The following is a 24,258-nucleotide window of genomic DNA, read 5'->3' as shown; positions in this document are numbered from 1 at the left end:
AATTATTGCAAATAAAAAGATAAAATAGAATATACCAGTTTTTGTTGGAAAAATAGATTCATCTATCGCCTCAACAATGGGGTTTAGCTCCTTATATTAATTATGATCTCAAAATACGTGTTTGTTGCTCAAAAGATGATTAAAAGAGTGAAAAGTAATGACACAGACTGTTTGCAACAGTGTATTGGTGTTGCAAAACAACTGTTACAATGGAACTCTTACAGAAAACTGTTGTAAGTACTGTTGCTTTGTCGCTGATATTAAGACCCTAGAATACGACTGCCCTGCACAGCTTAATATTCTTCAGCTGTTAAACAACGACACTGTTCTGCGACTGTTTCCCGTGCGTCAATGTTCTTCGCGTTCTTCCTCTTCAGCAGCAGTAGCAGCAGAAACAAAGTTTGGTAAAGCTCTGATTTCTTCTTCTCTGGCTCTCCTTAGGTTCCCAAACTCTCGACACCCCTTCTATATGACCCAAGACATCTATTTATATCAAAAATACCGATTAAATCTCTACCAAATCTTCCAAAATCTCTTTCCTTCTCTTCACGGCAAAGTTGCGGCAATTTCTTTTTTTAGAATTTCTACGCGTTTCTGAGCTTTCCTTTTTTATTCTAAACTCTTCCTTAGATAGATACAAATCTTTGGGAAGGTTTACAACACTTTAATCTCTCTAAAATTCCGTAAAACAGATCACACACGTGACTTTCCATATATTTCTGTTGTCATAAAAATCCGTCGATTGAGCCCAGTCTAATCGATTTAACCATCCATATCAGATTCCTAGACCCATAAGGAGTCTATCCTATAAAAATCAGAGGTTTAATCGACCTCAAACTCCTCCAAATCACGATTTCCAAAATTGTTCATCACTGAAGCTATTTTACCGCCAAAACCTGGTTTTTGAAATGTTGAAGATGGTTGTCCCTTATCCAGGGTAGGGGTGCGATTAGGAACTGCCTGGAAATGGGATTCCCCTTAGTAGTTAGGTTACCCCTTATCCAAAGTTCGAGTCCGAATGGCAATTATCCTCCGGGTGCTTTCCGACAACTTTTCGAGCCAATTTTTTCCAAAAATGTTTATTGGCCAAAAATACTTACATATAAATAAAACACCATAATAAGTACAAAAATGAGCCCTAACAATAAATAAAATCGAGACAAATCGGACACAAAAATGTGTCTATCAAATAAAAATTGATGTGATTTCTAGATAGTGGTAAAAGTGTTTCGATTCTCATACTTGTGAAGGATATTAATTAGACTTAAATTCGAATATTGAAATAGAAAACTCACTAAAAGTTATAGCAAACTCAATCAAAGATGATATCAATACTAAAAGAAACACTGAGGCTAAGATTCCACTATTTTCCAAGTTCAAAGTGATTAAACCAATACTTATATTTATGCAATCTTCTCGTTTAATTTGATTCTAAAATATTGCAACAAGTAGATTTTCAAAAGTAGTAATTGTAAATACCAAGTATGAAGCATCAAAATTCTTAAAACTAAGCATACTCCATCAAAATAGATCACAATCACTCAAATAAAAATCATATTCATTAATAGTTCAAGGCAAATAATCATATAATTATTGCAAATAAAAAGATAAAATAGAATATACCAGTTTTTGTTGGAAAAATAGATTCATCTATCGCCTCAACAATGGGGTTTAGCTCCTTATATTAATTATGATCTCAAAATACGTGTTTGTTGCTCAAAAGATGATTAAAAGAGTGAAAAGTAATGACACAGACTGTTTGCAACAGTGTATTGGTGTTGCAAAACAGCTGTTACAATGGAACTCTTACAGAAAACTGTTGTAAGTACTGTTGCTTTGTCGCTGATATTAAGACCCTAGAATACGACTGCCCTGCACAGCTTAATATTCTTCAGCTGTTAAACAACGACACTGTTCTGCGACTGTTTCCCGTGCGTCAATGTTCTTCGCGTTCTTCCTCTTCAGCAGCAGTAGCAGCAGAAACAAAGTTTGGTAAAGCTCTGATTTCTTCTTCTCTGGCTCTCCTTAGGTTCCCAAACTCTCGACACCCCTTCTATATGACCCAAGACATCTATTTATATCAAAAATACCGATTAAATCTCTACCAAATCTTCCAAAATCTCTTTCCTTCTCTTCACGGCAAAGTTGCGGAAATTTCTTTTTTTAGAATTTCTACGCGTTTCTGAGCTTTCCTTTTTTATTCTAAACTCTTCCTTAGATAGATACAAATCTTTGGGAAGGTTTACAACACTTTAATCTCTCTAAAATTCCGTAAAACAGATCACACACGTGACTTTCCATATATTTCTGTTGTCATAAAAATCCGTCGATTGAGCCCAGTCTAATCGATTTAACCATCCATATCAGATTCCTAGACCCATAAGGAGTCTATCCTATAAAAATCAGAGGTTTAATCGACCTCAAACTCCTCCAAATCACGATTTCCAAAATTGTTCATCACTGAAGCTATTTTACCGCCAAAACCTGGTTTTTGAAATGTTGAAGATGGTTGTCCCTTATCCAGGGTAGGGGTGCGATTAGGAACTGCCTGGAAATGGGATTCCCCTTAGTAGTTAGGTTACCCCTTATCCAAAGTTCGAGTCCGAATGGCAATTATCCTCCGGGTGCTTTCCGACAACTTTTCGAGCCAATTTTTTCCAAAAATGTTTATTGGCCAAAAATACTTACATATAAATAAAACACCATAATAAGTACAAAAATGAGCCCTAACAATAAATAAAATCGAGACAAATCGGACACAAAAATGTGTCTATCAAATAAAAATTGATGTGATTTCTAGATAGTGGTAAAAGTGTTTCGATTCTCATACTTGTGAAGGATATTAATTAGACTTAAATTCGAATATTAAAATAGAAAACTCACTAAAAGTTATAGCAAACTCAATCAAAGATGATACCAATACTAAAAGAAACACTGAGGCTAAGATTCCACTATTTTCCAAGTTCAAAGTGATTAAACCAATACTTATATTTATGCAATCTTCTCGTTTAATTTGATTCTAAAATATTGCAACAAGTAGATTTTCAAAAGTAGTAATTGTAAATACCAAGTATGAAGCATCAAAATTCTTAAAACTAAGCATACTCCATCAAAATAGATCACAATCACTCAAATAAAAATCATATTCATTAATAGTTCAAGGCAAATAATCATATAATTATTGCAAATAAAAAGATAAAATAGAATATACCAGTTTTTGTTGGAAAAATAGATTCATCTATCGCCTCAACAATGGGGTTTAGCTCCTTATATTAATTATGATCTCAAAATACGTGTTTGTTGCTCAAAAGATGATTAAAAGAGTGAAAAGTAATGACACAGACTGTTTGCAACAGTGTATTGGTGTTGCAAAACAGCTGTTACAATGGAACTCTTACAGAAAACTGTTGTAAGTATTGTTGCTTTGTCGCTGATATTAAGACCCTAGAATACGACTGCCCTGCACAGCTTAATATTCTTCAGCTGTTAAACAACGACACTGTTCTGCGACTGTTTCCCGTGCGTCAATGTTCTTCGCGTTCTTCCTCTTCAGCAGCAGTAGCAGCAGAAACAAAGTTTGGTAAAGCTCTGATTTCTTCTTCTCTGGCTCTCCTTAGGTTCCCAAACTCTCGACACCCCTTCTATATGACCCAAGACATCTATTTATATCAAAAATACCGATTAAATCTCTACCAAATCTTCCAAAATCTCTTTCCTTCTCTTCACGGCAAAGTTGCGGCAATTTCTTTTTTTAGAATTTCTACGCGTTTCTGAGCTTTCCTTTTTTATTCTAAACTCTTCCTTAGATAGATACAAATCTTTGGGAAGGTTTACAACACTTTAATCTCTCTAAAATTCCGTAAAACAGATCACACACGTGACTTTCCATATATTTCTGTTGTCATAAAAATCCGTCGATTGAGCCCAGTCTAATCGATTTAACCATCCATATCAGATTCCTAGACCCATAAGGAGTCTATCCTATAAAAATCAGAGGTTTAATCGACCTCAAACTCCTCCAAATCACGATTTCCAAAATTGTTCATCACTGAAGCTATTTTACCGCCAAAACCTGGTTTTTGAAATGTTGAAGATGGTTGTCCCTTATCCAGGGTAGGGGTGCGATTAGGAACTGCCTGGAAATGGGATTCCCCTTAGTAGTTAGGTTACCCCTTATCCAAAGTTCGAGTCCGAATGGCAATTATCCTCCGGGTGCTTTCCGACAACTTTTCGAGCCAATTTTTTCCAAAAATGTTTATTGGCCAAAAATACTTACATATAAATAAAACACCATAATAAGTACAAAAATGAGCCGTAACAATAAATAAAATCGAGACAAATCGGACACAAAAATTTGTTTATCACCATCCATAGATGAAAACCTTTTGTATCCAGATGCAGATTCCACCATCTGTGGCATATTTGGTAGAGGAAAGCTATCTTTGGGGCACGCGGTATTCAGGTTTCTAAAATCGATAGATATTCTTATTCCATTGTTCTTCTTAGGAACGATCACCAAGTTCGCAATCCAATCTGGATATTTTGCCGGCCTTATGATTCCTGCATCCATCATCTTTTGAAGTTCCTTTTCGATTTTCTCATGATATTTTGTGGCCATCTTCTTTATTCGTTTCCGGACGGGCATGATTGTGGAATCTCCCATTGCCTTTTGAAGCTCCAATCTATGACATGCTACCTGGGGATCAATTCCTGGCATCTCCTCCAGGTCATCATATTTTTTTATATAATTCCACTAGCCTCGCCTCTTCTTCTTTGTCCATTTTCGTCCCAATATTTAAGATCTTGGGTTCATCATCAGTCCCCAAATTTACGTCCTTTGTTGGTTCTACCGCAGTAAAGTTCATGACCGGTTCTCCTAGTGGTGTCGGCTCCTTTATCGGTTTGACAAGCTCTCCCTCTTCTTCTGGTATCTCGATGGGTATTGCCCATCCTTCTTTAGCCCTTGCTAGGTATACCCTTAGCTCGTCCTCTTTTTTCAACTCGAGTATTCTCTTCTTTCGTTCCTTCTTCTTTTTCAATCTCCCCTCTTAGTTCTCAATGTCCTTCTCGCCACATTCCTCCGCGTCTTCTCTATCTCTACGTATCTCGCCAATCCCACTAGGCATGGGGAATCGCAACAATTGGTGGTAAGTTGACGCTACCCCCTTTATCCCATGGATCCATGGTCAGCCCATGAGGGCATTGTAGGGTGACTCCACATCCACCACGCAAACGGTAACCATTGTTTCTAATTTTCCTGCGAGAATCCTCACACGTATCTCGCCTTTCGGCTTTGTCACCACTCCATTGAATCCGTAAAGTGTATATGCTGATGGTATCATGTCAGAATCCTCATACCCCAGGGCTCTCAACGTATGGTATAAGAGGACATCTACCGAACTCCCCATATCTAGCAAGACTTTGTCCACGGCCCATATTCTTCGTTGACTTTCTTCTTCTAACGAATGTTTACACATGGTCAAGGTGATGACCAACGAATTCATATGATGTGCCCCTCCTTCTGGCGCATCTCATGCTGAAAATGATATGTCTCTCTTTTGCCATTCCTCCAGTGGCTCTTTCTTTTCTACTGGAAATATTTCATTTCCTTCATAGTCCACCTTGCATACCCTTGAGAGCACGTTATCATGGAAGTTGAGGAAATCCTCCTTCGAATGTACTAAAAAATTTCAACCAAACGACTTCCCTCCTTGGTCTGATTTATCTTGATGTTGTCCCGTCAAGTCCTCATAATGATGTTGTGGTGCCTGTGGTAACCTCCGACCTTCTACGTAATGTGCGAGTTTTCCCTGTTCCATGAGGTGGAATATGATCTTCCTAACGCTCCTATAAATATTCGTATGATGTCCATGAAAGCTATGATATATGCAGAACTCATGACTCTTCTTAAGAATTGGTTCTCTTCCTAAATTCAGTGGTGTTGGAATTTCTTCAGTCAGTATCACTTCCTCCCATATCCTCTCCACAGTTGCGTTAATATTTGAGAGTTCCAACTTTGTCCAAGCGTTCACTCTTTGCTTTGTTGGCTTCATGTTCCTCAACTGGTGTCCTTTGGCTTTATAACTTTGCGGCTTTCGATCCTTCTGCAAGGACCTTTCCCTCTTTCGGTCAACCCGCTTCAGCTCTCCTTCCGACATTGTTTTCACCCTAGAAGTCAACATAACCTTCTTCTCCATCCATTGAAACTGGCCTTGCCTTTGCGAATTTCCCATCTGAATCCTCAATCTTCGCAATTCTCGTACGATTTCGTGATCCATAATTTCTCTTACCGATTCATCAATATCTCTTTCTCGCCTCTTGCTTTCGTTTTCCTCCTTTCGCCTTCTCCATTTTTCGTATCTTAGCTTATGATTTTCCGTTCTCGCCTCCACTAACTGCGTCCTCAGGTCTCTTTCTCGGTCGTATCCCTCTAGTAACCTTCTTTCGTCCTCTTCTTTGTAATCTCCGTAAGGACTCTCCTCCCCATATAGGGTCCTTTTCCGAGAAGAAGACGTTATCATTTCTGAACTAGCGTTTTCTTCTTGCGAGATTCCGACTTTCATTTTTCCGCCACGCTCGCATTCCTCTCGTTTCGCCTGACTGCCTCGTTTTTCCACTCCCGCCTGCCTTTCCGGCTGGTACTTCACTCGCCTCTTGTATCGATGGATTGCCTTACTTAGTCCTTTTGACATCGTGCCTTTATCATCCTTGTTCCCTTCCACTTCTTCTCGATTTGTTTTCCCTTTTGTAGTAGTCCCGGCCTTCACAGTTTGAGTTGGTTCTGTCATGGATTCATCCTCTACACTCGGCTTGGCTTTATGTTGCCTTGTGAATTCTCGTCTTTCATCTTCTACAGGCGTTTCTCCCTCCTCCCCTTTATTCAGGGATTCCAACCGTTTGCTCCTCCTTGCCGACGATGTTCCTCCTATTTCCATTCTTCCTCCTCTTTTGGCCTCCAATCATTTGCTCTTCCTCGTCGCTATCATGTGTGCCACTCAATCTGGTGTTCTAGTCATCAATCTATCCTAGTTTCACTACCGGCTATCCTTTAAACTCTAGTCTTAAATGGGATGTCTCACTAAGATCTCTCTTTCTCCTACAACTTCATCTCCTCTCCACTCCTTAGATGAGGATGAATCCCCAATCTAAGTTCCCTGTTGCTGGACGCCAAAATGTAACTACTGGAAACGCAGTAGCACACCTAAAGTGATAGTAACCAAGATCTAAGTCATGCTAAGTAAAATAAACACAAAGATTTTTATTGATGAAATCATTCAAAGTACCAAACATACAAGCTCTTCAATACAAGGAAACCCTAATCTCACTCTAGACTTAGCTCTCTCACTCTACTAAAATCCGATCCCCCTAATCTTGCCCAAAGGCCTTTATTGATAGGTTAATCAATCCTAATGGGTTACATCTCATTTTACTTCGCAACATTCTCGCGGAGGTGCTTTATACTTCGCCCGAACCATTTTCCATAAAGTTTTTCCCCTTCTTTCACTATTCTCACATGGGTCTGTCGGGACACCTATCTCTTTTCTTGCTCCATAATTTATCTACTTCGCGGCTTGCCTTTTCTGCCAAGTAATCTTTCTTCGTCCTCTTCTACTTCGTGGCTTGCCTTGTAGGGTACTCCATGGATCCCTCATAACCCATGTTTCTCGTGGAGTTTACTTCGTGACGAAACACTATCTCGCACAAGACTTTTACCTCGTCAATTTGTCAATAATAGTGACTCTGACTTGATTTGACGAGTCACTGACGAGGATTTTTGTGTCACGTGCAGGATCTTCAGGCCGGATCCTCGTGTCTTCCCTATGTCCACGTGGCGATCCATATTTTGGTATCCACAGAATTCTGCATGCCTGAGCGATGCACCTGAAGGTGCAAAAAAACAGCTTAGATCGGTCGATCATACCTCATTGCTACGTGGGTGTGTATGTATCCTCTGATGCACCTGAAGGCATTCCTCCGACTGAACCTGACTACTCTCGGTATGTTCTTCCTTTTACTGTATTTGCTTTTCCACAATGAAATTCAATTCCTGCAAAACGGACACACATACAATCACATAATTTTTATACTTGATTCAACTAACACGTTCCAATCCTAACGTGCCAAATGTAGCTGAGTGAACTGTTGAACCATAGGTCTATCAAGTGTTTATAGTTTATAACCAAAATTGTCAGATAAGAAAACAAATACATCAATGCGAAAAAAAAAAACAATCTAAGACCGGACATAACAATATCCCAAAGCAAAATTAAATGGGTGCAACTATCTAAAAGTTGTGGTATCAATTAATATGCTTTGTTTATGTAACTTGTAGTCTTATACCCCTGATTTTTTTAATTTGTTAGACATGAACCATGATACCGAATCTGTAATGAATGAAGGCATTGAATTCCACAACAACACTAAACAATACCCACTTATTAGAGTTGTCCAAATATAAATGTAAGTGATCGAGAACCATTAATCTATCAGTGATAGAGGTTTCTACATAAAAAAATGATCATCATGGAACCCAGACTTCCCATTTCAGCATTCAATTAATCAAAATTATAATTGAATCAACATCAAAAGAAGACAAAGCAAAGGAAGTACAGTGTAGCAGAAATGAGAGACGGCAGAATAATTTCGTCCCCAAAATCAACCCATATTTGATTTCGTAATTCTGCTTGTCACAGAATTTAACAGTCCAAACCTTGTTAGGTCATTCTTTGACAAACAGAATTTGGAAATTAGGTTTACTTGCTAAGAATCATCCTTCTTCCATCAAAATCGATAGCCCAGGGATTATAAACCAAATGAAATCAAGGAGCAAACTCTACTGAGCTTTGAAGGGGATTCTTTTTTTTGGCAGAGCGGGTTGTGGGGGGTGATATTGGGGAAGTACCAAGAATTAGTGATGGTTTGTTTCAGTGGGGGAATTCCATCTCAGTGATGGCTGAGCTCTGGCATGAGAATTAGTGCTCATAGCAACGAAGGGTACAATACAGATGCCTTGGTCTTTGTCTATAAAAATGTAAAAAGGGTGTATGGATTGGATTTTGTTTTTGTTTTGAAAAGAGGTAGTATTTTTTATCTATATAGGCGACGATTAGTCAAGGTTTACATATTCTAGATATGTAGCATTCCTAGTCTTTGTAATTGGGTAAAAAACAGTAGTTGAGCCAATTCCCAATTATAAGGATTAACTTCCGAAGGAGTTGTTCACCGCGACCTTATCCTCTTGATAGTGTTGATATTCCTGCGAGTCTTGATCCCTGTTATCTATACGGCCCCGGTGACTCATTTTTTAATAGAAGTCATTCCCGACACAAGAAAGTCTAAACAAAAAGTAATTTTCTAGTGCTTTTAAAAGCCATTTAAAATTCTTCACATTAATTTCTGGATTTTTAACTTTTTTTGGAAAAAATAGTCAATTTCATAAGAGATGAAAAGAAATTGTTTCACAAAAACTTAATTGTTTCAGAAAGTCAATTTCAAATATTAGTTTATTACCGACCTAATTTCGGATTTTATTGCTTCTAAAAGTACACAGACAACTATTGCGAGTTTATCCAAACACTCTATAGCCAGTTTAGATACCACTTAAGAAGTTACTTTTCGATTTCTAAAAGTAAAAAATCAAAACTTAGTGCGGGAATAATTTTTCATAAGGACTTTTAAGAAAAAGAAAAAAAGTTAACCTTTTATGAAGCAAAATATTTTTTCCTTTTGACTTCAGCGTCTTTATCCAAACACCCTTTAGAAGTAAAAAGATTTTACTTCACAAAAGATCAAGTTTTTTGCTTCTGAATGTCATTCTTAAACTGTCGCTAAACTTAGTTATGAATTTTTGACCTAGTAAAGTCGAAAAGTGACTTCTCAATGTGTATTCAAATACCTCCAAGTGAAAATATAAAATGCGTCAATAAAAAGTGTTAGAGCGTTGCTCAGCTGAACTCAGTAAGCATTGGTATGTCAAGCTTGATTTTCATATTTTAGATCCAAAACTGCTTGATTTGAAGACTAGAGTTAACTCCGTTAGGTTAGACTAGGAAAAATAGAAATGTTGAGACTCACTCGTGTTACTCTGAAGAACCTGAAGACGTGGCCTCAACGGGCACATCATCCTTCCGTTCGAGGTTAGTAATACAGACTTGACTTGTTGCATTTCTATGTACGTTTCTTTCAAGTCGTTTAGATTGAAAACTTAATATACGAAGTTTACTTATACATCTCTAGTATTGGTGACTTGATCATTTCATTATGATCAAAGTGTCAAGGAGTTTTACACAACTTTGGTATATTGGATTACGAAGTATCGTACAAACTACAAAGGATGTAAACCTATCTCTTTCCTCTCTCTATCACTCCTTCTTCTCTTCTTCAACAAAACCATCAAGAATAATCCTTCTCTGCTTAGATCGGGTCCATTTTGGACCGGATCTAAGAAGATTTCATTATTATTTCTTGTTTTCTAGGTTAGTTATTAGTTTTAGCTTAATTTTTATTATGTTTTCTACTTATCTATAGTATTATGGTGGTTTTATCTACTCTTTTGGGGTTTATCTTCATCTTAATGGTGGTTATTGGTTATTGGGTTGGGTTCTATGATCAATAGTAATGCTTTGTAACGACGAAATCTTCATCTTCGTCAGTAATTTTTTTGACGACGGAAGCTTCATCACTAGTTACAAGATATTTGAGCAAATCATTCCTATTTTGGGAGCATATATTTTTAAAGAAAACAAACAAACTAAATTGTTTTTTAATTCCGAAAAAAACCATTTGTTCTACGATTTAATCGAATCTTATTTATACTTGTATTTGTCTTACTACGATAGTCCTTCTCTTTCTCTTGTCAGATTTTTGTATATTGTACTTTTATCGTATGTTATTGATACTTCGTATTCTCTTATTTTCGATCTTAAACTCATTGTAACCTCTAATTTCCATTGATGAAAAGGTTCATTATTTATCAAAAGAAATAACTTACGAAGTATAGTTTAGTTATTTGGACTTCGTAGATTTGACATAACACTAGTTGATAACTTGCGTTGTCAATTAGTGTGTTGAACTTTCAGATTGATTCATACCTTGAAGACTATGTTTATCTACATGAATTTAAGGAAGTGAACTTATAAAAGTTGTTTCGTTGTTGAAAATAATCAAATGATCTATTCAAGGACGGATCCTAATTAAGGATAAATCTCTAGTAGGACCAATCCTTTACCAAGGATCTCTACCAGGACCGGCCGAAAGGATCACTACTAGGACCGATCCTCAGTTTAACCGAAATAGACATTTCTGGTTTGGCTGTTATCTTAGGGTTTTCATAGCTATCGGAAATGTGGTTTGGTTAATTTGGAAATTTCATAAACAGTCGACATAGTATTTGAACATGTGTACTCTTAATTCTTAATGTTCAATATTTTTCCTTGATACTCAAGGTGAGATCCCGAAACCGAAATATTTCTAAATATCATTTTCATATTCGGAATTTTATATACTTTTCATATCCCAATAGATAAACATATAAAAAAGAGAGGGGACCAAGTACACTACCAACTTTTTCATTAGGCAACATGTATGGAAAAAAACCTAATACAATTGCAAGTAGGTTTTTAGAGATCCTTGAACAATATGCGTATAGTTTTTATTTATTTTTTATTCTTTTTTATTTTTTATTTTTTTTATCTTATCTCTTCAATATGTCTAGAGAACAAAGTCCGTGAACCTGATTGTGTAGAAGAGTTTTAAGACGATCTCACAAATCAATATCCAAGGCCAATCTAGTCGTATCCAAAGCAAGAAAATCCGAATTCCGCCAAGTATGAAACTTGTTATCTATGTTTCAAGATACGAATTCTACAAGAGAAAGTCCCGTAATTGATTAAAATTAATAAGGACTTAAGCTACCTAGACTGAATACACACTACTTGTGATATTCCTATTATAAAGATTAAAACAATATAATGCGAAAAAGGAAAAACACCAGACACCATAAGTTTTGTTAAGGAGGAAAACAACACATGCAAAAAAAACCCCAGGATCTTGTCCAACTTTGAACACCAAACTATATTAAGTCGATACAAATACTAGCCTACTATCAGACCTCAAAATGGAATGTAGTTGATACCGAATTAACCACTTAAGAAATTCATTAGAAGTCTTGCTCCTTATGCCTCTTTAACCTCGCAAGTCTCTACACAATTATTTCCCTTAGCTGGCGTCCTTTACATCCTAAGAGTTTCTTCAACCTAAGTGAAGACTTTTGAGACCAATTTGTATCTAACAGATAAGCCTATTTGATTTACCTTTGGATCGTTTGGATCAAGGCTTGGAAATATATTTGCAATAGACAAAGCTAGAAAACCTTACGAATCCGGAATACTTATACTCAGTTAGCTGAGAAGCCTGGATTACGAACCACCTCTCAAGAAAAATCTTAAACTGATCAGCAAAGAAAGGTTTTAGATATCTATCTTCAGGAATCACAAAGTCTGAGACGAATAGAACTTTGCGATACATCTCGTTCCTTATCAAAGATTTAAAAAAACCTCGACGATCAATAAGAATAAGATCAGGATACACGAACTATCAAGTTCAAGATAGTCAAACCTGGCTTCACGAATCCCTGGGTGAATTCTTTAAGTCGTAAACTTAATTATGTTTCTCAAAAGAAACCTAGGTTAGTGGAGGACGACTATAGAAAGAAACTAGGACACAGAAGTGTCAGGGATTGAAATTCTCAGTTGTTTGAGTCTCTGTATTTAAAGACTTTCAAGACTATAGGTATTTTCGAATTTAAGCTAAGATAACTTGAGATTCAAGCAAACGATTTCTCAGTTTAGATGAAACTCTTGTTAGGAGTTAGTTCATGTAAGCATGTGAGAAGTTTGCCTTGAAATTACATAGAATTATATACATTATGGTCCAGGGTACTGGAACCGTATACAAAGATAGTTCACGTAAAATATGCAAATATGAACGTATAAGAATAATCATGTTCATTAACACTTAAGATTTAAATCATGATTCACAACACAAAGTGATTTAGTGATCAAAGATGTTTAAGAAGTGTTCATGAGAGTTGTAGCATTGTCAAACGCATTTGAAAAAATAGTTTATGAGCACCTGCTTAATTCATATGTGTAGATATATGTAGGGGTACACGTATATGTGGACTAGTTCGTGAATTTAGGGAGCTAGAGTACACGTAATGGTCTGCATACCATAAGTCATTCACGAACTTAGGCCCCTGGAGTACGAGTACTGGGTATGCATACCTCCCATGTTTATACGAATTTGGAACCTTATGGTAGGCGTAAGTGCACCTACCTATATTACAGAACTCAGTTGACTAGGGTATGCGTACTGGGTATGCATACCTACCCTGTGTCCAGAACCAGTAATTATGAAAGCTCTCTTTCAATGATTTGACACACTCCCAATCGCCATAAATATGAAATATCATTGCTTGGGTAATTTCCAAATGGTCAACTTGAAACAAAAATACTCCTTGAACAATAAATTGCTCTTAACTAAGATTGCTAAGGATCTATGAACATCATTGCTTGAGTCCTATTTCGAGATATTTAACAAGAAAATCTTGACTAGAAACTTTTTATTTCCAATATGAAATCCGCTAAAACTATATGACATGGTCTCATAAAGATAGAATGGTAATGTCTGAGTAAATATGATGGTTCAGTATTCACATACCTTTTTATTGATGAAGTTCTCCAAGTGTCTTCGTTTGATCTACAGTCTTCATTCTTCGAGGGTTAATTAGTGATGTCTGATACTAGCTTAAGTACTATACTTTAATCCTAGTCCAAGACTTGAATTTAGTAGACTAGAAATCAAGATATAGTTTTGTGCATGTAACATTGAAAACAAACTTGAAATAGCAAAACTTGCAAGCTCGAGAGAACAGTGCTCTAACAATCTCTCCCTTTGTCAAATTTAGTGACAAAACTATCAATACATATGGGTTCAAAATAAATAAACCTTTCAGCTCAAAATACATCATGCTTGATTTTCTTGGTTCTTCAATATTGTATTGAATTCTTCGTTCTTCAAGTTATTATATGGTTCTACATATGATCGTTTCAGTACCTTTGTCGTTGAAGATCCGTAGTGATAACAACTTATGAGAATACTCGTTAGAGATTTTCTAGAATGATAAAATCACTCAACTTAATGGTTGTTATCTTGAAACATATTATTGTTACCTTCCTCAAAGTCCAATTGTACCAAAAATTTGAAGCAATACTATGGTGATATGTTTCCCTCTTAGTCATTACTTCTGTCTTTTGCATAATAGGTAAAACCTATAGTTTATTATCCAACCCTCCCTTACATAATGCTCCGAAAAGCCATATTCATAGTAGAATACTTCTAAATAATTCTCCCCATCTTTGTCAACAAAATTGGCAAAGGTGAAAAACAAGGGACCTTAATGAATTACACAAAAGAGTTATCGATACTAGTGAATAACATACCAGATTTTTATTTAGACGACTTCACCAAGTAAAGTTATCCTCTTCATCAATGAGATATAAAGGTACAAGCATCTCCTATAATTCCACACCCGCACTCCCTCACAAAGATATATCAATCAAGCTCAAGTTAAAATTGAACTCTCCCTCATTTGACGTCATTCCCAAAAAAACAACATGAGCGACCTTTTTATAACTACAAGTGATTAACAAATTTACTCGCCAATTACTAACAAAGTAGATTTGTATCCGAAATATTTTTCCCTCTTCTCGCCAGTTACGAGCAAAGAAGTTAAAAACAATTAAGTTACAAAGCAAAGTCTTGTTAGTGTTTCTAGAAATGGACATTGGCGGGAGGGCGGAAACGAGCTTAAGTAATGCTGGACCAGGCCAGACTCAGGTAAGTTCAACAATGATCTTCTAAAGTTTGATAATTAAGCATACCATGACTATTTTGTATGCTTATCATCTGAAGATTGTTGGCTAAAAACATGCCATTCCTATTTCATGTGCTTATCAGTATATGAGAATGAACTTGAATCTAATTTTTAATGGGGAAATAATCATTTGGTCCTTTTTTAGGTGGTTTCAAATCTGTTTGGTCCTTTGGGAAAACCGTTTCCTGTTTGGTCCATAATTATTTGAAAATAGAAAATGGAAAAAAATATTCTTTCATACTATTTTAGCATTAATTTTCATAACTTTTCTATTTCCATAATTATTTGAGTTCATGCCCTCTGATGAACTCTAAACTCCCTTTTTTTTTCTTGTAGGAGTTCATTATGTTACATGAACTATCAGGTGTTTGGTAATGCTTTTGTAGATTCGAGTTCATTCTTAAACATGAAAACACAACAAAAAATTCATTAATACGAACAAACATAGTTCATTCTTAAAAAACAGAGTTCATTCTTCAAAATCAATACCCAGTTCTTTATTATGAACTAAAATCAGAGTTCATTCTTTCAAATGAACACCCAGTCAAAGTTCATTATTATGAACAAAAATCAGATTTCATTCGTCAAAATGAACACCCAATCAAGTTCAATATTATGAACAAAAATCAAAGTTCGTTCTTTCGAATGAACACCCAATAAAAGCTCATTATTATATCAAAGATCATTTTTAAATGAACACCCAATAAAAGTTCTTTATTATATCAAAAATCAGAGTTCATTCGTCAAAATGAAGACCCAATAAAAGTTCATTATTATGAACAAACATCAGAGTTCATTTGTCAAAATGAACACCCAATAAAAATTCATTATTATTAACAAAAATCAGAGTTCATTCGTCAAAATGAAACTCTATCAAAAACCACCTAATTCAAACCTAGAACCGAGTTCATTCTTTAACATGAACATACATAAAAAAACAGAGTTCATTCTTTCGAATGAACACCTAATAATTCAAGATCGAAAACAAAGTTCATTCTTAAATATGAACGCACAACAAAAATCCATAAAAATTGAAAGTTCACGTGAAATTGAAGAACAAATATCAGAAAAACTTAAATCTTCATCTTCTTCATCATCTTCAACAACAGCAACATCAAAAGAAAAGAAAAAACAAAAAATCTTCATCATCTTCAACCAAAAAAAAAACAATAGCAACAAAAAAACGTAAATATCTCCATCATCTTCTTCATCATCGTCAACATCATCATCATCATCAACATCATCATCATCGTCGTCGTCTTCATCATCATCGCCTTCATCATCATCTTTTTCATAAGAAAAAAAGAAGAAGAAACATAGAGAGAAAATAGATCTGGAAAAGAAAAAAAAAAAGAGAAAACAAATTTTAAAGTGATTCCGTTGTCTATTAATAATTGAGTATATATATGGTCCATCAAAGGGTATTAGAGCAAGTCTTATGGTGGAATCCAAACTATTCCAAGTGTGGATAAACCATGCAATGTCAAGTCTAGTGGCTTCCAAGTTGGGGTCTTCCACAGAAAATCCAAGCAAGGTTCCACGGTTTCGTGGAATCCATCTGAACGCTAATAAGAATAGCGTTAAACGCAATTAAGAATGGAGTTAAAAAAACGCAATTAAGAATTGCATTTTTTTTTATCCATAGATTTAAAATGAGTTGTTGAAATCTAACGGCTGAAAAAAAGCTCCATTCTTAATTGCGTTTTTTTTAGCTCCATTCTTAATTGCGTTTTTTTTATCCGTAGATTTAAAATGAATTGTTGAAATCTAACGGCTGAAAAAAAAGTTTCATTCTTAATTGCGTTTTTTTAGCTCCATTAAGAATAGCGTTTTTACTATTCCACCATTGCACTTGCGCTTCCATCCACAATCCCATATGCTGAGATGGCGTGGAAGATGGAAGAATTCCACCCTAAGACTTGCTCTTATAGCAATACCTCGTAGGCTCGTAGGATCATTATAATAACTTCAGCTGGCCCGGGAGTAATGCCAGTTGCTTTCTCTAATTTTCTTAATATTTGGTTGGCATTCATCGCGACAAGACGTGAGATTCACTACCCTAAAGCTTTAGGCGATTAATTACGACCAAGTCTGTATGAAATAATTGGATAACCGAAGATAGTCCTTCTGTATGATCAAAATGCGTTTTATGTCTGTCACGTATTTTTCAATAACATTCCAATTCGATCAAATTGGATACAAATAGGTCATCTTTTACAATATTGGTTTGATAATCAAAAATTGACAGTCCCCAATTATTGTGAACTCCTCCATCAGCTCGACCTAAACAGATCGATGTCGTCTTTAATTTCTTAAGATTAAACAAAAATGAAAAAGAGTGGTGTAAATAAGAACAAAAACCGTGGTTTAAATCGAAAATCATTTAGGAACGCTTATATCACCAATATCCAAGTAGGCTTAAAATTTTGATCATGATCAAGTGTGTTTTGGGTCGTCTCATACCTTGCAATTTTTTTTCTCAAAAATATCTCGAGTCTTCTTACCTACAAAGGATTTATTTGTTACTAATATAGTCTAGCCTCTGTTCCGTTCCTATGAGATAAACATAGTGCGATTAGAAGGATTAGTCATAATTAGTTTGGATTTCGATCCCCTCACCATGCAAGTGGTCATCTCGTTAATGGTATATTTGATTGTCAAATCTGCTAAAATCTTATTAAATGCTAACGTGCAATGCAACTGTAGCAATATCGACATTCAAACATTAAATTATGCACCGGAAACCTACCTAAACTACAGTCCCCACCGTACTAAAATTTTAATTTGCATAATGTTTGCGACCAGAAGGAACTAAGCTTCTAAAGCATTACTGATTACTTGGAACAACATGGATACTGTCAGGAGAAAGTACCTTATGATCTTTAATTGCATCTTATTAGCAATTGGTGCCACTGGAGGTCCGCTTCTAATCCGTCTCTACTTCGTCCGTGGTGGTAAGCGAATATGGTTCGCGAGTATGCTAGCAAGTGCAGGTTGGCCGATTCTAATCCTCCCTCTCTCGGTTTCATACATCTTCAATCGCCGCCGTGGCGGTGTTGAAAATGGCAGAGAAATTTTTTTCACCATTACACAGCCTCTGATAATTGCTAGCGCTTTTATCGGTCTCCTCTTGGGGTTAAACGATTACTTATATACTCATGGTGTTTCCCTTCTTCCCGTCTCGACATCTACATTAATAATGTCCACTCATTTGGCTTTTACGGATGGTTTCGCATTTGTTCTTGTTAACCAAAAATTCACTCCGTATTCTATAAATGTAGTTGTGCTATTAACAGTTGGAGCCGTGCTTCTGGGTCTTCATTCGAACAATGATAAACCCGTAAATCAGTCTAACAGAGATTACTACTTGGGTTTTTTTCTCACGGTTGGAGCTTCTGTAATCAGTGGACTGTTGTTCCCATTGGCGGAGTTGGTGTACATTAAAGCTAAGCAATCCTTAACTTACAGTTTAGTGATAGAAATGCAGATTGTGACGGCTGTGGTTGCTTCCCTTTTCTGCATTGTTGAGATGATTGTAAACAATGATCACAAGGTATCAAATTATTCTGGATTTTCTTACCTTTTTTTTTTTGATCAGATAATTTGTCACACTACAATTTGTTTGGATGTTAATATTTAATATGAATTGAATTAGGAAATATTAAGAGAAGGTAAAGAGTATGAGCTCGGGGAGGTCAAGTATTACGTGGTGCTAGTAGCTATTGCCATTATGTCGCAGATTTACTTCGTCGGGACAGCAGGAGTTATCTTTTGTTCAACATCTTTGCTTGCTGGTATTATCGCTGCCGTAATGCTACCCGTTACGGAGATCCTATCTGTCGTATTCTACCATGAGAGCTTCAAATCTTAAAAAGGTATTGCGTTATTCCTCTCATTATAGGGTTTCATCTCTTACTTGTACGGAGGCTACAAAGAACACAGAAGCGGAGAAGCAGAGTTCCGAATTAAAGCAAGACGAAAACCTCCCTCCTCAAACCAGTAATTTAATATACTGATTTTTTGACTACCAAGTTTTGGGTATGAATTTAGAGAACGGGAATTAAGAATTGTCCAATGATCATGTAATTGATATATTCAGTTTTTGGCCTTTTGGGCCAAAGATGATGAAATGCTTGCACATTAAAAAAATTTAATTAATTTATTAAGTTCTTAGTTTTTCCCGTGCCATTTCAATGCTACCCGATACGTGCCATCCGCGAACAAAATTATAAATCTAATTCAACGGTGAGAACATGCATAAATCAATTATTAATACAAGCAAACTAAAATAAAATAACACGATACCAAGAATTTTTTGTCTCCTATGAATTAGTATCCCCCCTCAGCAATCTTGTTAACCAAAAAAAAAAGAAAAAAGATACACACTTATCACGAGTAGTTTCAGCAAGAGGAGTACCACACCAGTACTTTAGAATTTCTGATCATGTCTTAACAGAAGCAGTAGAAGCCTCCTTCATTTCAAGCAATGAATCTTCAAAACACTTTGCGAGGAACTGAGGGTCTGGTATAATGTCTTTAGCCACAAGAATTTGCATTTCTCATTTCCAGCGTAACTTATCATATGCATTGTGAGTGCCTGCAGTTTAATTACTTGGAATCCAATGAACCCAGACACAGAACCGCTGAAACAAATCATCATTGAAAAAAGCTGCTTACATGGGGTAAACCTAACGAAGTTGCTCGTAGTGAAGTTACTGGATTTCCTCCAAACATGACCTCTTCTTGCGGACCACCGACATTGGTTATCGTAAAACTTGTATTGCAAACAACCTTGTTGGTGAGCAGATACGTGACCTGCAACACACAATAAAACAAATCTAAAGTTGATAAGTACATTCTCGATGGTTCAAAATCTGATCACTTGATTAGTAGTTTAACAACCTTGGGACCCAAAAGTGACATTGCAGATTTAGTAATTGCGCAAGTGAGATGAGCTTCAAACGATAGTTTCTTCTTGTCAAGTATTTCTTTGGCGTTCATGACATATCGAAGCGGATTGTTACCAACACTTTTATGGGGATAAATTGGGAGTAAAATGTATCCGAATATGTTACCCCACCAACTTGTCACCAACTGTTCTTCACCAAATTTGCCATATCCTGTAAAAGTAAGACGTTTATATGAGAAATAGATGCAAGTAATTAAGGTGATTATGCTAACATCCCTTCGATGAAAGGGTTGTACCGTGCATCTTCTTTAGATAGAAGTCTGCTACTAGTGCACTATTATATATAGCAGGCCAGCCAGAATTATGCAATAAGAAAGAGTTTGAAGTCGTTAATGTTTTGGACCTGCAATCCACGCTGTTCCCTAAGGTTAACCATTGCCATTCCCGAGATTTGAAGTCCCTGTTTGGGTGCTAAACAAAAAATTCTTTAAGAATTAGCTCAGATCAACACTAGAGAAGTACAGTAGCATTAATTGCTCGAGAGTCCGAGGTGTAATTAGCTTTCTGAGAGGGAAATAAATTTGGGACTTACTTGAGTTCGGGGTTCGATGGTAATCCAAGTATCGCGATAATCCAGATGTAACAACTCCGATAAGAACGTCATTGATTGTCTGCCAAATAAATTTATACACATTCTGAAAACTAATTGACCGAGAAAACACACTACAAGATGGAGAGAGACGGATAAAAGATGGACGATACTAACAGCGTTAAGCACGGCATTCTTGACAGATTTCATGTCGTCTAACTTGAACCTAGCAGTAGCAAGCTTCCTAGGCCATAGTTCAACACCATGCCCACCACTAATTTTGCTTTTAGCATCTTTCATAAACAAACATCTAAGTGAGAAACCCATTAAATAAACAATAGTTAACCATATCTTCATTACCAATCTCCATATCATTTCACACATATTGATCCTACTAGTTTTGTAGTTGTGTTTAGGGATGCTGGGTAATTCATCAGGCTGGTCAACTTTCCTACACATAGTTAAAATCAAATACATTATAGATACCCCATCACCTAGAGCATGATTAACTCTCAATACTAGACAGTTTTGATCCTTCAGTACATGTAATTCCCATAATGGTTTGTCAATGCTGAGAGGCGATGAAACAGTAAGATCTGCCAGATACCCATTCACGATCTCGTCATTGCTAAGGATGCTGGACGTCGAAGAATCACCATGGTCGATGTCTTGAATGAGAAATATGTGTTTGTCTAAATTTACATCACCTCTTTTCCAATATTCTCTACCATTAGTCGTGTTTCTTACTAAGACGCTTTGAAATCTTGGGTGCTGAATCAGGATGGAATTTTTAAATTCAGCTTTAACGGATTCTAAGTTGATTGGGTTTTTGAGATTCATCGCACAGTTGATAACTTGATTCCCTTCTTCTTGCGAGAACATCCGCCCAAACGGGGTCAGAGGCTCCTCTTTGTTCATGGCGGCGCTTTGATGCTAGACTAGTACCTGTCATCGATATATAAATGGCTTGCCATATAAATAGAAAGGCTGAAGTCACAGAGAGGAGAAATTGAGAAAAGAAATCATTTGCACTTAACTAACCATTATTTATTTATTTGTTTTGCTATGAATGAATCAATCGGCAACGAGGGGGCATCTTGCAGACATGCCCCGACTTCTCAGAGTTTGGAAAAATGCACTATTCTGTTAGATATTTTGACCAGTCAACGCAGTGTGTAATTCCACAATTACTCTTAATCTTATCCTCTTTTAAAGTTTTGATTAATAATGAGCGATAAATGTTGGCATCTGGACTTCATATCATAGCGACATGTCCGGTTTAATTAAAGCGCCTCGTGTGTAAACAAGTGGATTGATATTTTCTTCACCATCCGTTTATCTGAAAAAGAAAAAAAAGAGTAAGAGAGACCTAAAAACCTGGTGTTGGTAAAAACTTTACTAATAGAATGTGCGTGAAAGAAAATGTCATTTTCCACGTAGGATTCACAACCAAGTAGATATTTTTCGGGATGATTTTGTAGTTGTTATCTTGAATTTCTTCAACAAAAGAAAGCTGTTAAAAGAGGTAAATAGTACATTTATAACTCTTGTTGCTAAAGTAGATAACCCTGTCTCTGTTAGTGATTTTAGCTCAATTTCTTGTTGTAATGTAATATATAAATGCATAACTAAGATATTGGCTTTAAGAATGAAAGTAGTTATGAGAGGGTTGATTAGTTCGAATCAATTGGTTTTTATTTCTAGTAGGTCCATTCAAGACAATATAATATTTTCCCATGAGTTGGTTAGGACTATCATAAGCACAAGGATCATCCAGATGTGCTCTAAAAAGACTTGAAGAAGGCGTATGACTCTGTTAGCTGGAATGTTGTATTTGTTACGCTAGAAAAGTTTGGTTTTCCTATTGATTTCATTAATTGGCTAATAGATGTTGTGCATTTATACTTCCAAATTTTCTATTTTGGTTAATAGTTCACCATATGGTTTCTTTGGTGCTAAGAGGGAGATGTGCCAAGGTTGTCCTTTATCACCTTACCTCTTTGTGATTGTGACGGAGATGTTAAGTGTTCTTTTGCAAATGAAAGTGGTTGCAAGTATGGGTTTCATCTAAGATGTAAATCTACTAAATTGACCCATCTTAGCTTCGCCGACGATGTTTTGGTCTTCTTTGGAGGTACTCTTGAGGCTGCTGAGGTGATTAAAGATTCTTTGAAGAAGTTTAGTGTTAGCTCTGGATTAGAGGTTAGTATGCAAAAATCTTCTCTTTATCACTCTTGTATCCAACGAGAATTTTTGGATCATATTTTACTTTTTGTTGGGTGTGCTGAGTGGTCCCTCCTTGTTCGATACTTAGGTATACCACTTATTTCTACTAAGTTATCGCATACTGACTGTTTTCCTATGTTAGCTAAGGTAACTAAGAGAATTATATCATGGAAAACTAGATTTTTAGCTTATCCCCCTAGGTTATTGCTTATATAAAAGTTGTTTTGTATGGTATGGTATACTTTTGGTTCTCTTATTTCGTACTTCCTAAGTGGGTCTATAAGGAACTTAATTTTATTTTCATAAGAACTTTATGGGATGGTACTGACCTTGGAAAGAGACATAATTAATCCAATCACTTGGATTCAGATTTGTAAGCCATATGCTGAAGGGGGTCTTGGTGTTAAAAATATTGTGCTGACCAATATGCTGCCAATTTCAGATACATACGGGATTTGGTTTCAATGAATGAAATTGTTGGGACTCAATTTGTTAAGGTAAACTTGATTTAATCCAAATATTCCTGGAGTATAGAAGTGTCGCAAGATTTTTCTTGGAGTTGGAGTAGAATTTTAGCTTGCATAGATTTAGCTAAGCCATTCATAGGAACTATTTGGGGGATGGTCATGCTGCTAGTTTCTTGCTTGGCTTCTGGTATTCAAGAGGTAGACTTTGTGATCAGATACTTATTAGTGATCTTGATTATTTCTTTCAACAGGGTTTTTATTCCGTCTCTGATTTTATTGTCGAGGATAAGTGGACTTTACCGGAGGATGTTGATGGTATTAATCTGCTAGATCACGTAAAATAAGTAGAAGTGGATTCTAGAGAGGAGGATAAACTGATTTGGGAGGCTAGTAAACATGAAGACTTTTCAATGAAAGATACTTATATGGTTATATCTCAGTAGGGGAGAGTGGTGGATTGGTTCACCTTGTTTGGTTCAAGAGTACTATTCCTTGCAATTCTTTTATAAGTTGGTTGACTATGCAAAACTAGAAGAAATCTATCACAGTGGAGTAGTATAAATATTGTTAGTTGCTTATATTGTAATTAAGAAGGTTGTGAAAAATGAGTATCATTTGTTTTATAGTTGCATCTTTTCTTCTACTATTTGGAAGGGTCTTATGTATAAGATGGGGTATACCATGTGTTGTTCTTTGGATTGGCAGCAAGAGATTGAGTGGTGTATGGTAAATTTTGTAAGGATATGAGCTGTAATACCACTAGGAAATTGGCTCTGAGTAGCTTTGTATATCACATCTGAAATGAGAGAACTAAGAGGTTGCATATGGACAAGGTAAATATTGTTGATTCTATAAGTTTTTTATAGTAACTGATTTGAGATTGAAAGTGGAAGCTAGTCTTTTCTTTGATATGGACTCGCTGTCAGTTAAAGCTTTTTTGGATAAATGGAGTATTTCTTGCATACTTAGTCAACAGAGAGTTATCCCTTGTATATGGATGTATCTAGCTGTGGATGAGGTAATAATTATTATCGATGGGCTAATGAGGGATTAGTCTGTAGGGTTTGGTGCAATTATTCAGAATTCTGATGGGTTTCCTGAAGCTGTTGTTGGTGGTGGTTCAGGTCCTGAT

General features: G+C 36.1%; 2 protein-coding genes across 2 annotated transcripts; one reads left to right on the top strand and one right to left on the bottom strand.

Moving 5' to 3' along the window:
- Positions 1-17,783: 17,783 nt before the first annotated feature.
- LOC113290527 (purine permease 3-like) lies at positions 17,784-18,986 on the top strand. The gene is made up of 2 exons (XM_026540121.1): positions 17,784-18,488; positions 18,591-18,986. The coding sequence occupies exons 1-2, from the start codon at positions 17,784-17,786 to the stop codon at positions 18,804-18,806; spliced, it is 921 nt and encodes a 306-aa protein (XP_026395906.1). The 3' UTR covers positions 18,807-18,986.
- LOC113290526 (O-acyltransferase WSD1-like) lies at positions 18,848-21,351 on the bottom strand. The gene is made up of 5 exons (XM_026540120.1): positions 20,614-21,351; positions 20,437-20,515; positions 19,838-20,055; positions 19,613-19,750; positions 18,848-18,862 (listed from the first exon to the last, which is right to left on the bottom strand). The coding sequence occupies exons 1-5, from the start codon at positions 21,349-21,351 to the stop codon at positions 18,848-18,850; spliced, it is 1,188 nt and encodes a 395-aa protein (XP_026395905.1).
- Positions 21,352-24,258: the final 2,907 nt, after the last annotated feature.

The sequence above is a fragment of the Papaver somniferum genome, chromosome 6 (assembly GCF_003573695.1).
Source record: "Papaver somniferum cultivar HN1 chromosome 6, ASM357369v1, whole genome shotgun sequence".
Classification (NCBI taxonomy): Eukaryota; Viridiplantae; Streptophyta; class Magnoliopsida; order Ranunculales; family Papaveraceae; genus Papaver; species Papaver somniferum.
Note: the sequence above shows the minus strand (reverse complement) of the source record. Positions and strands in the feature narration are given on the sequence as shown.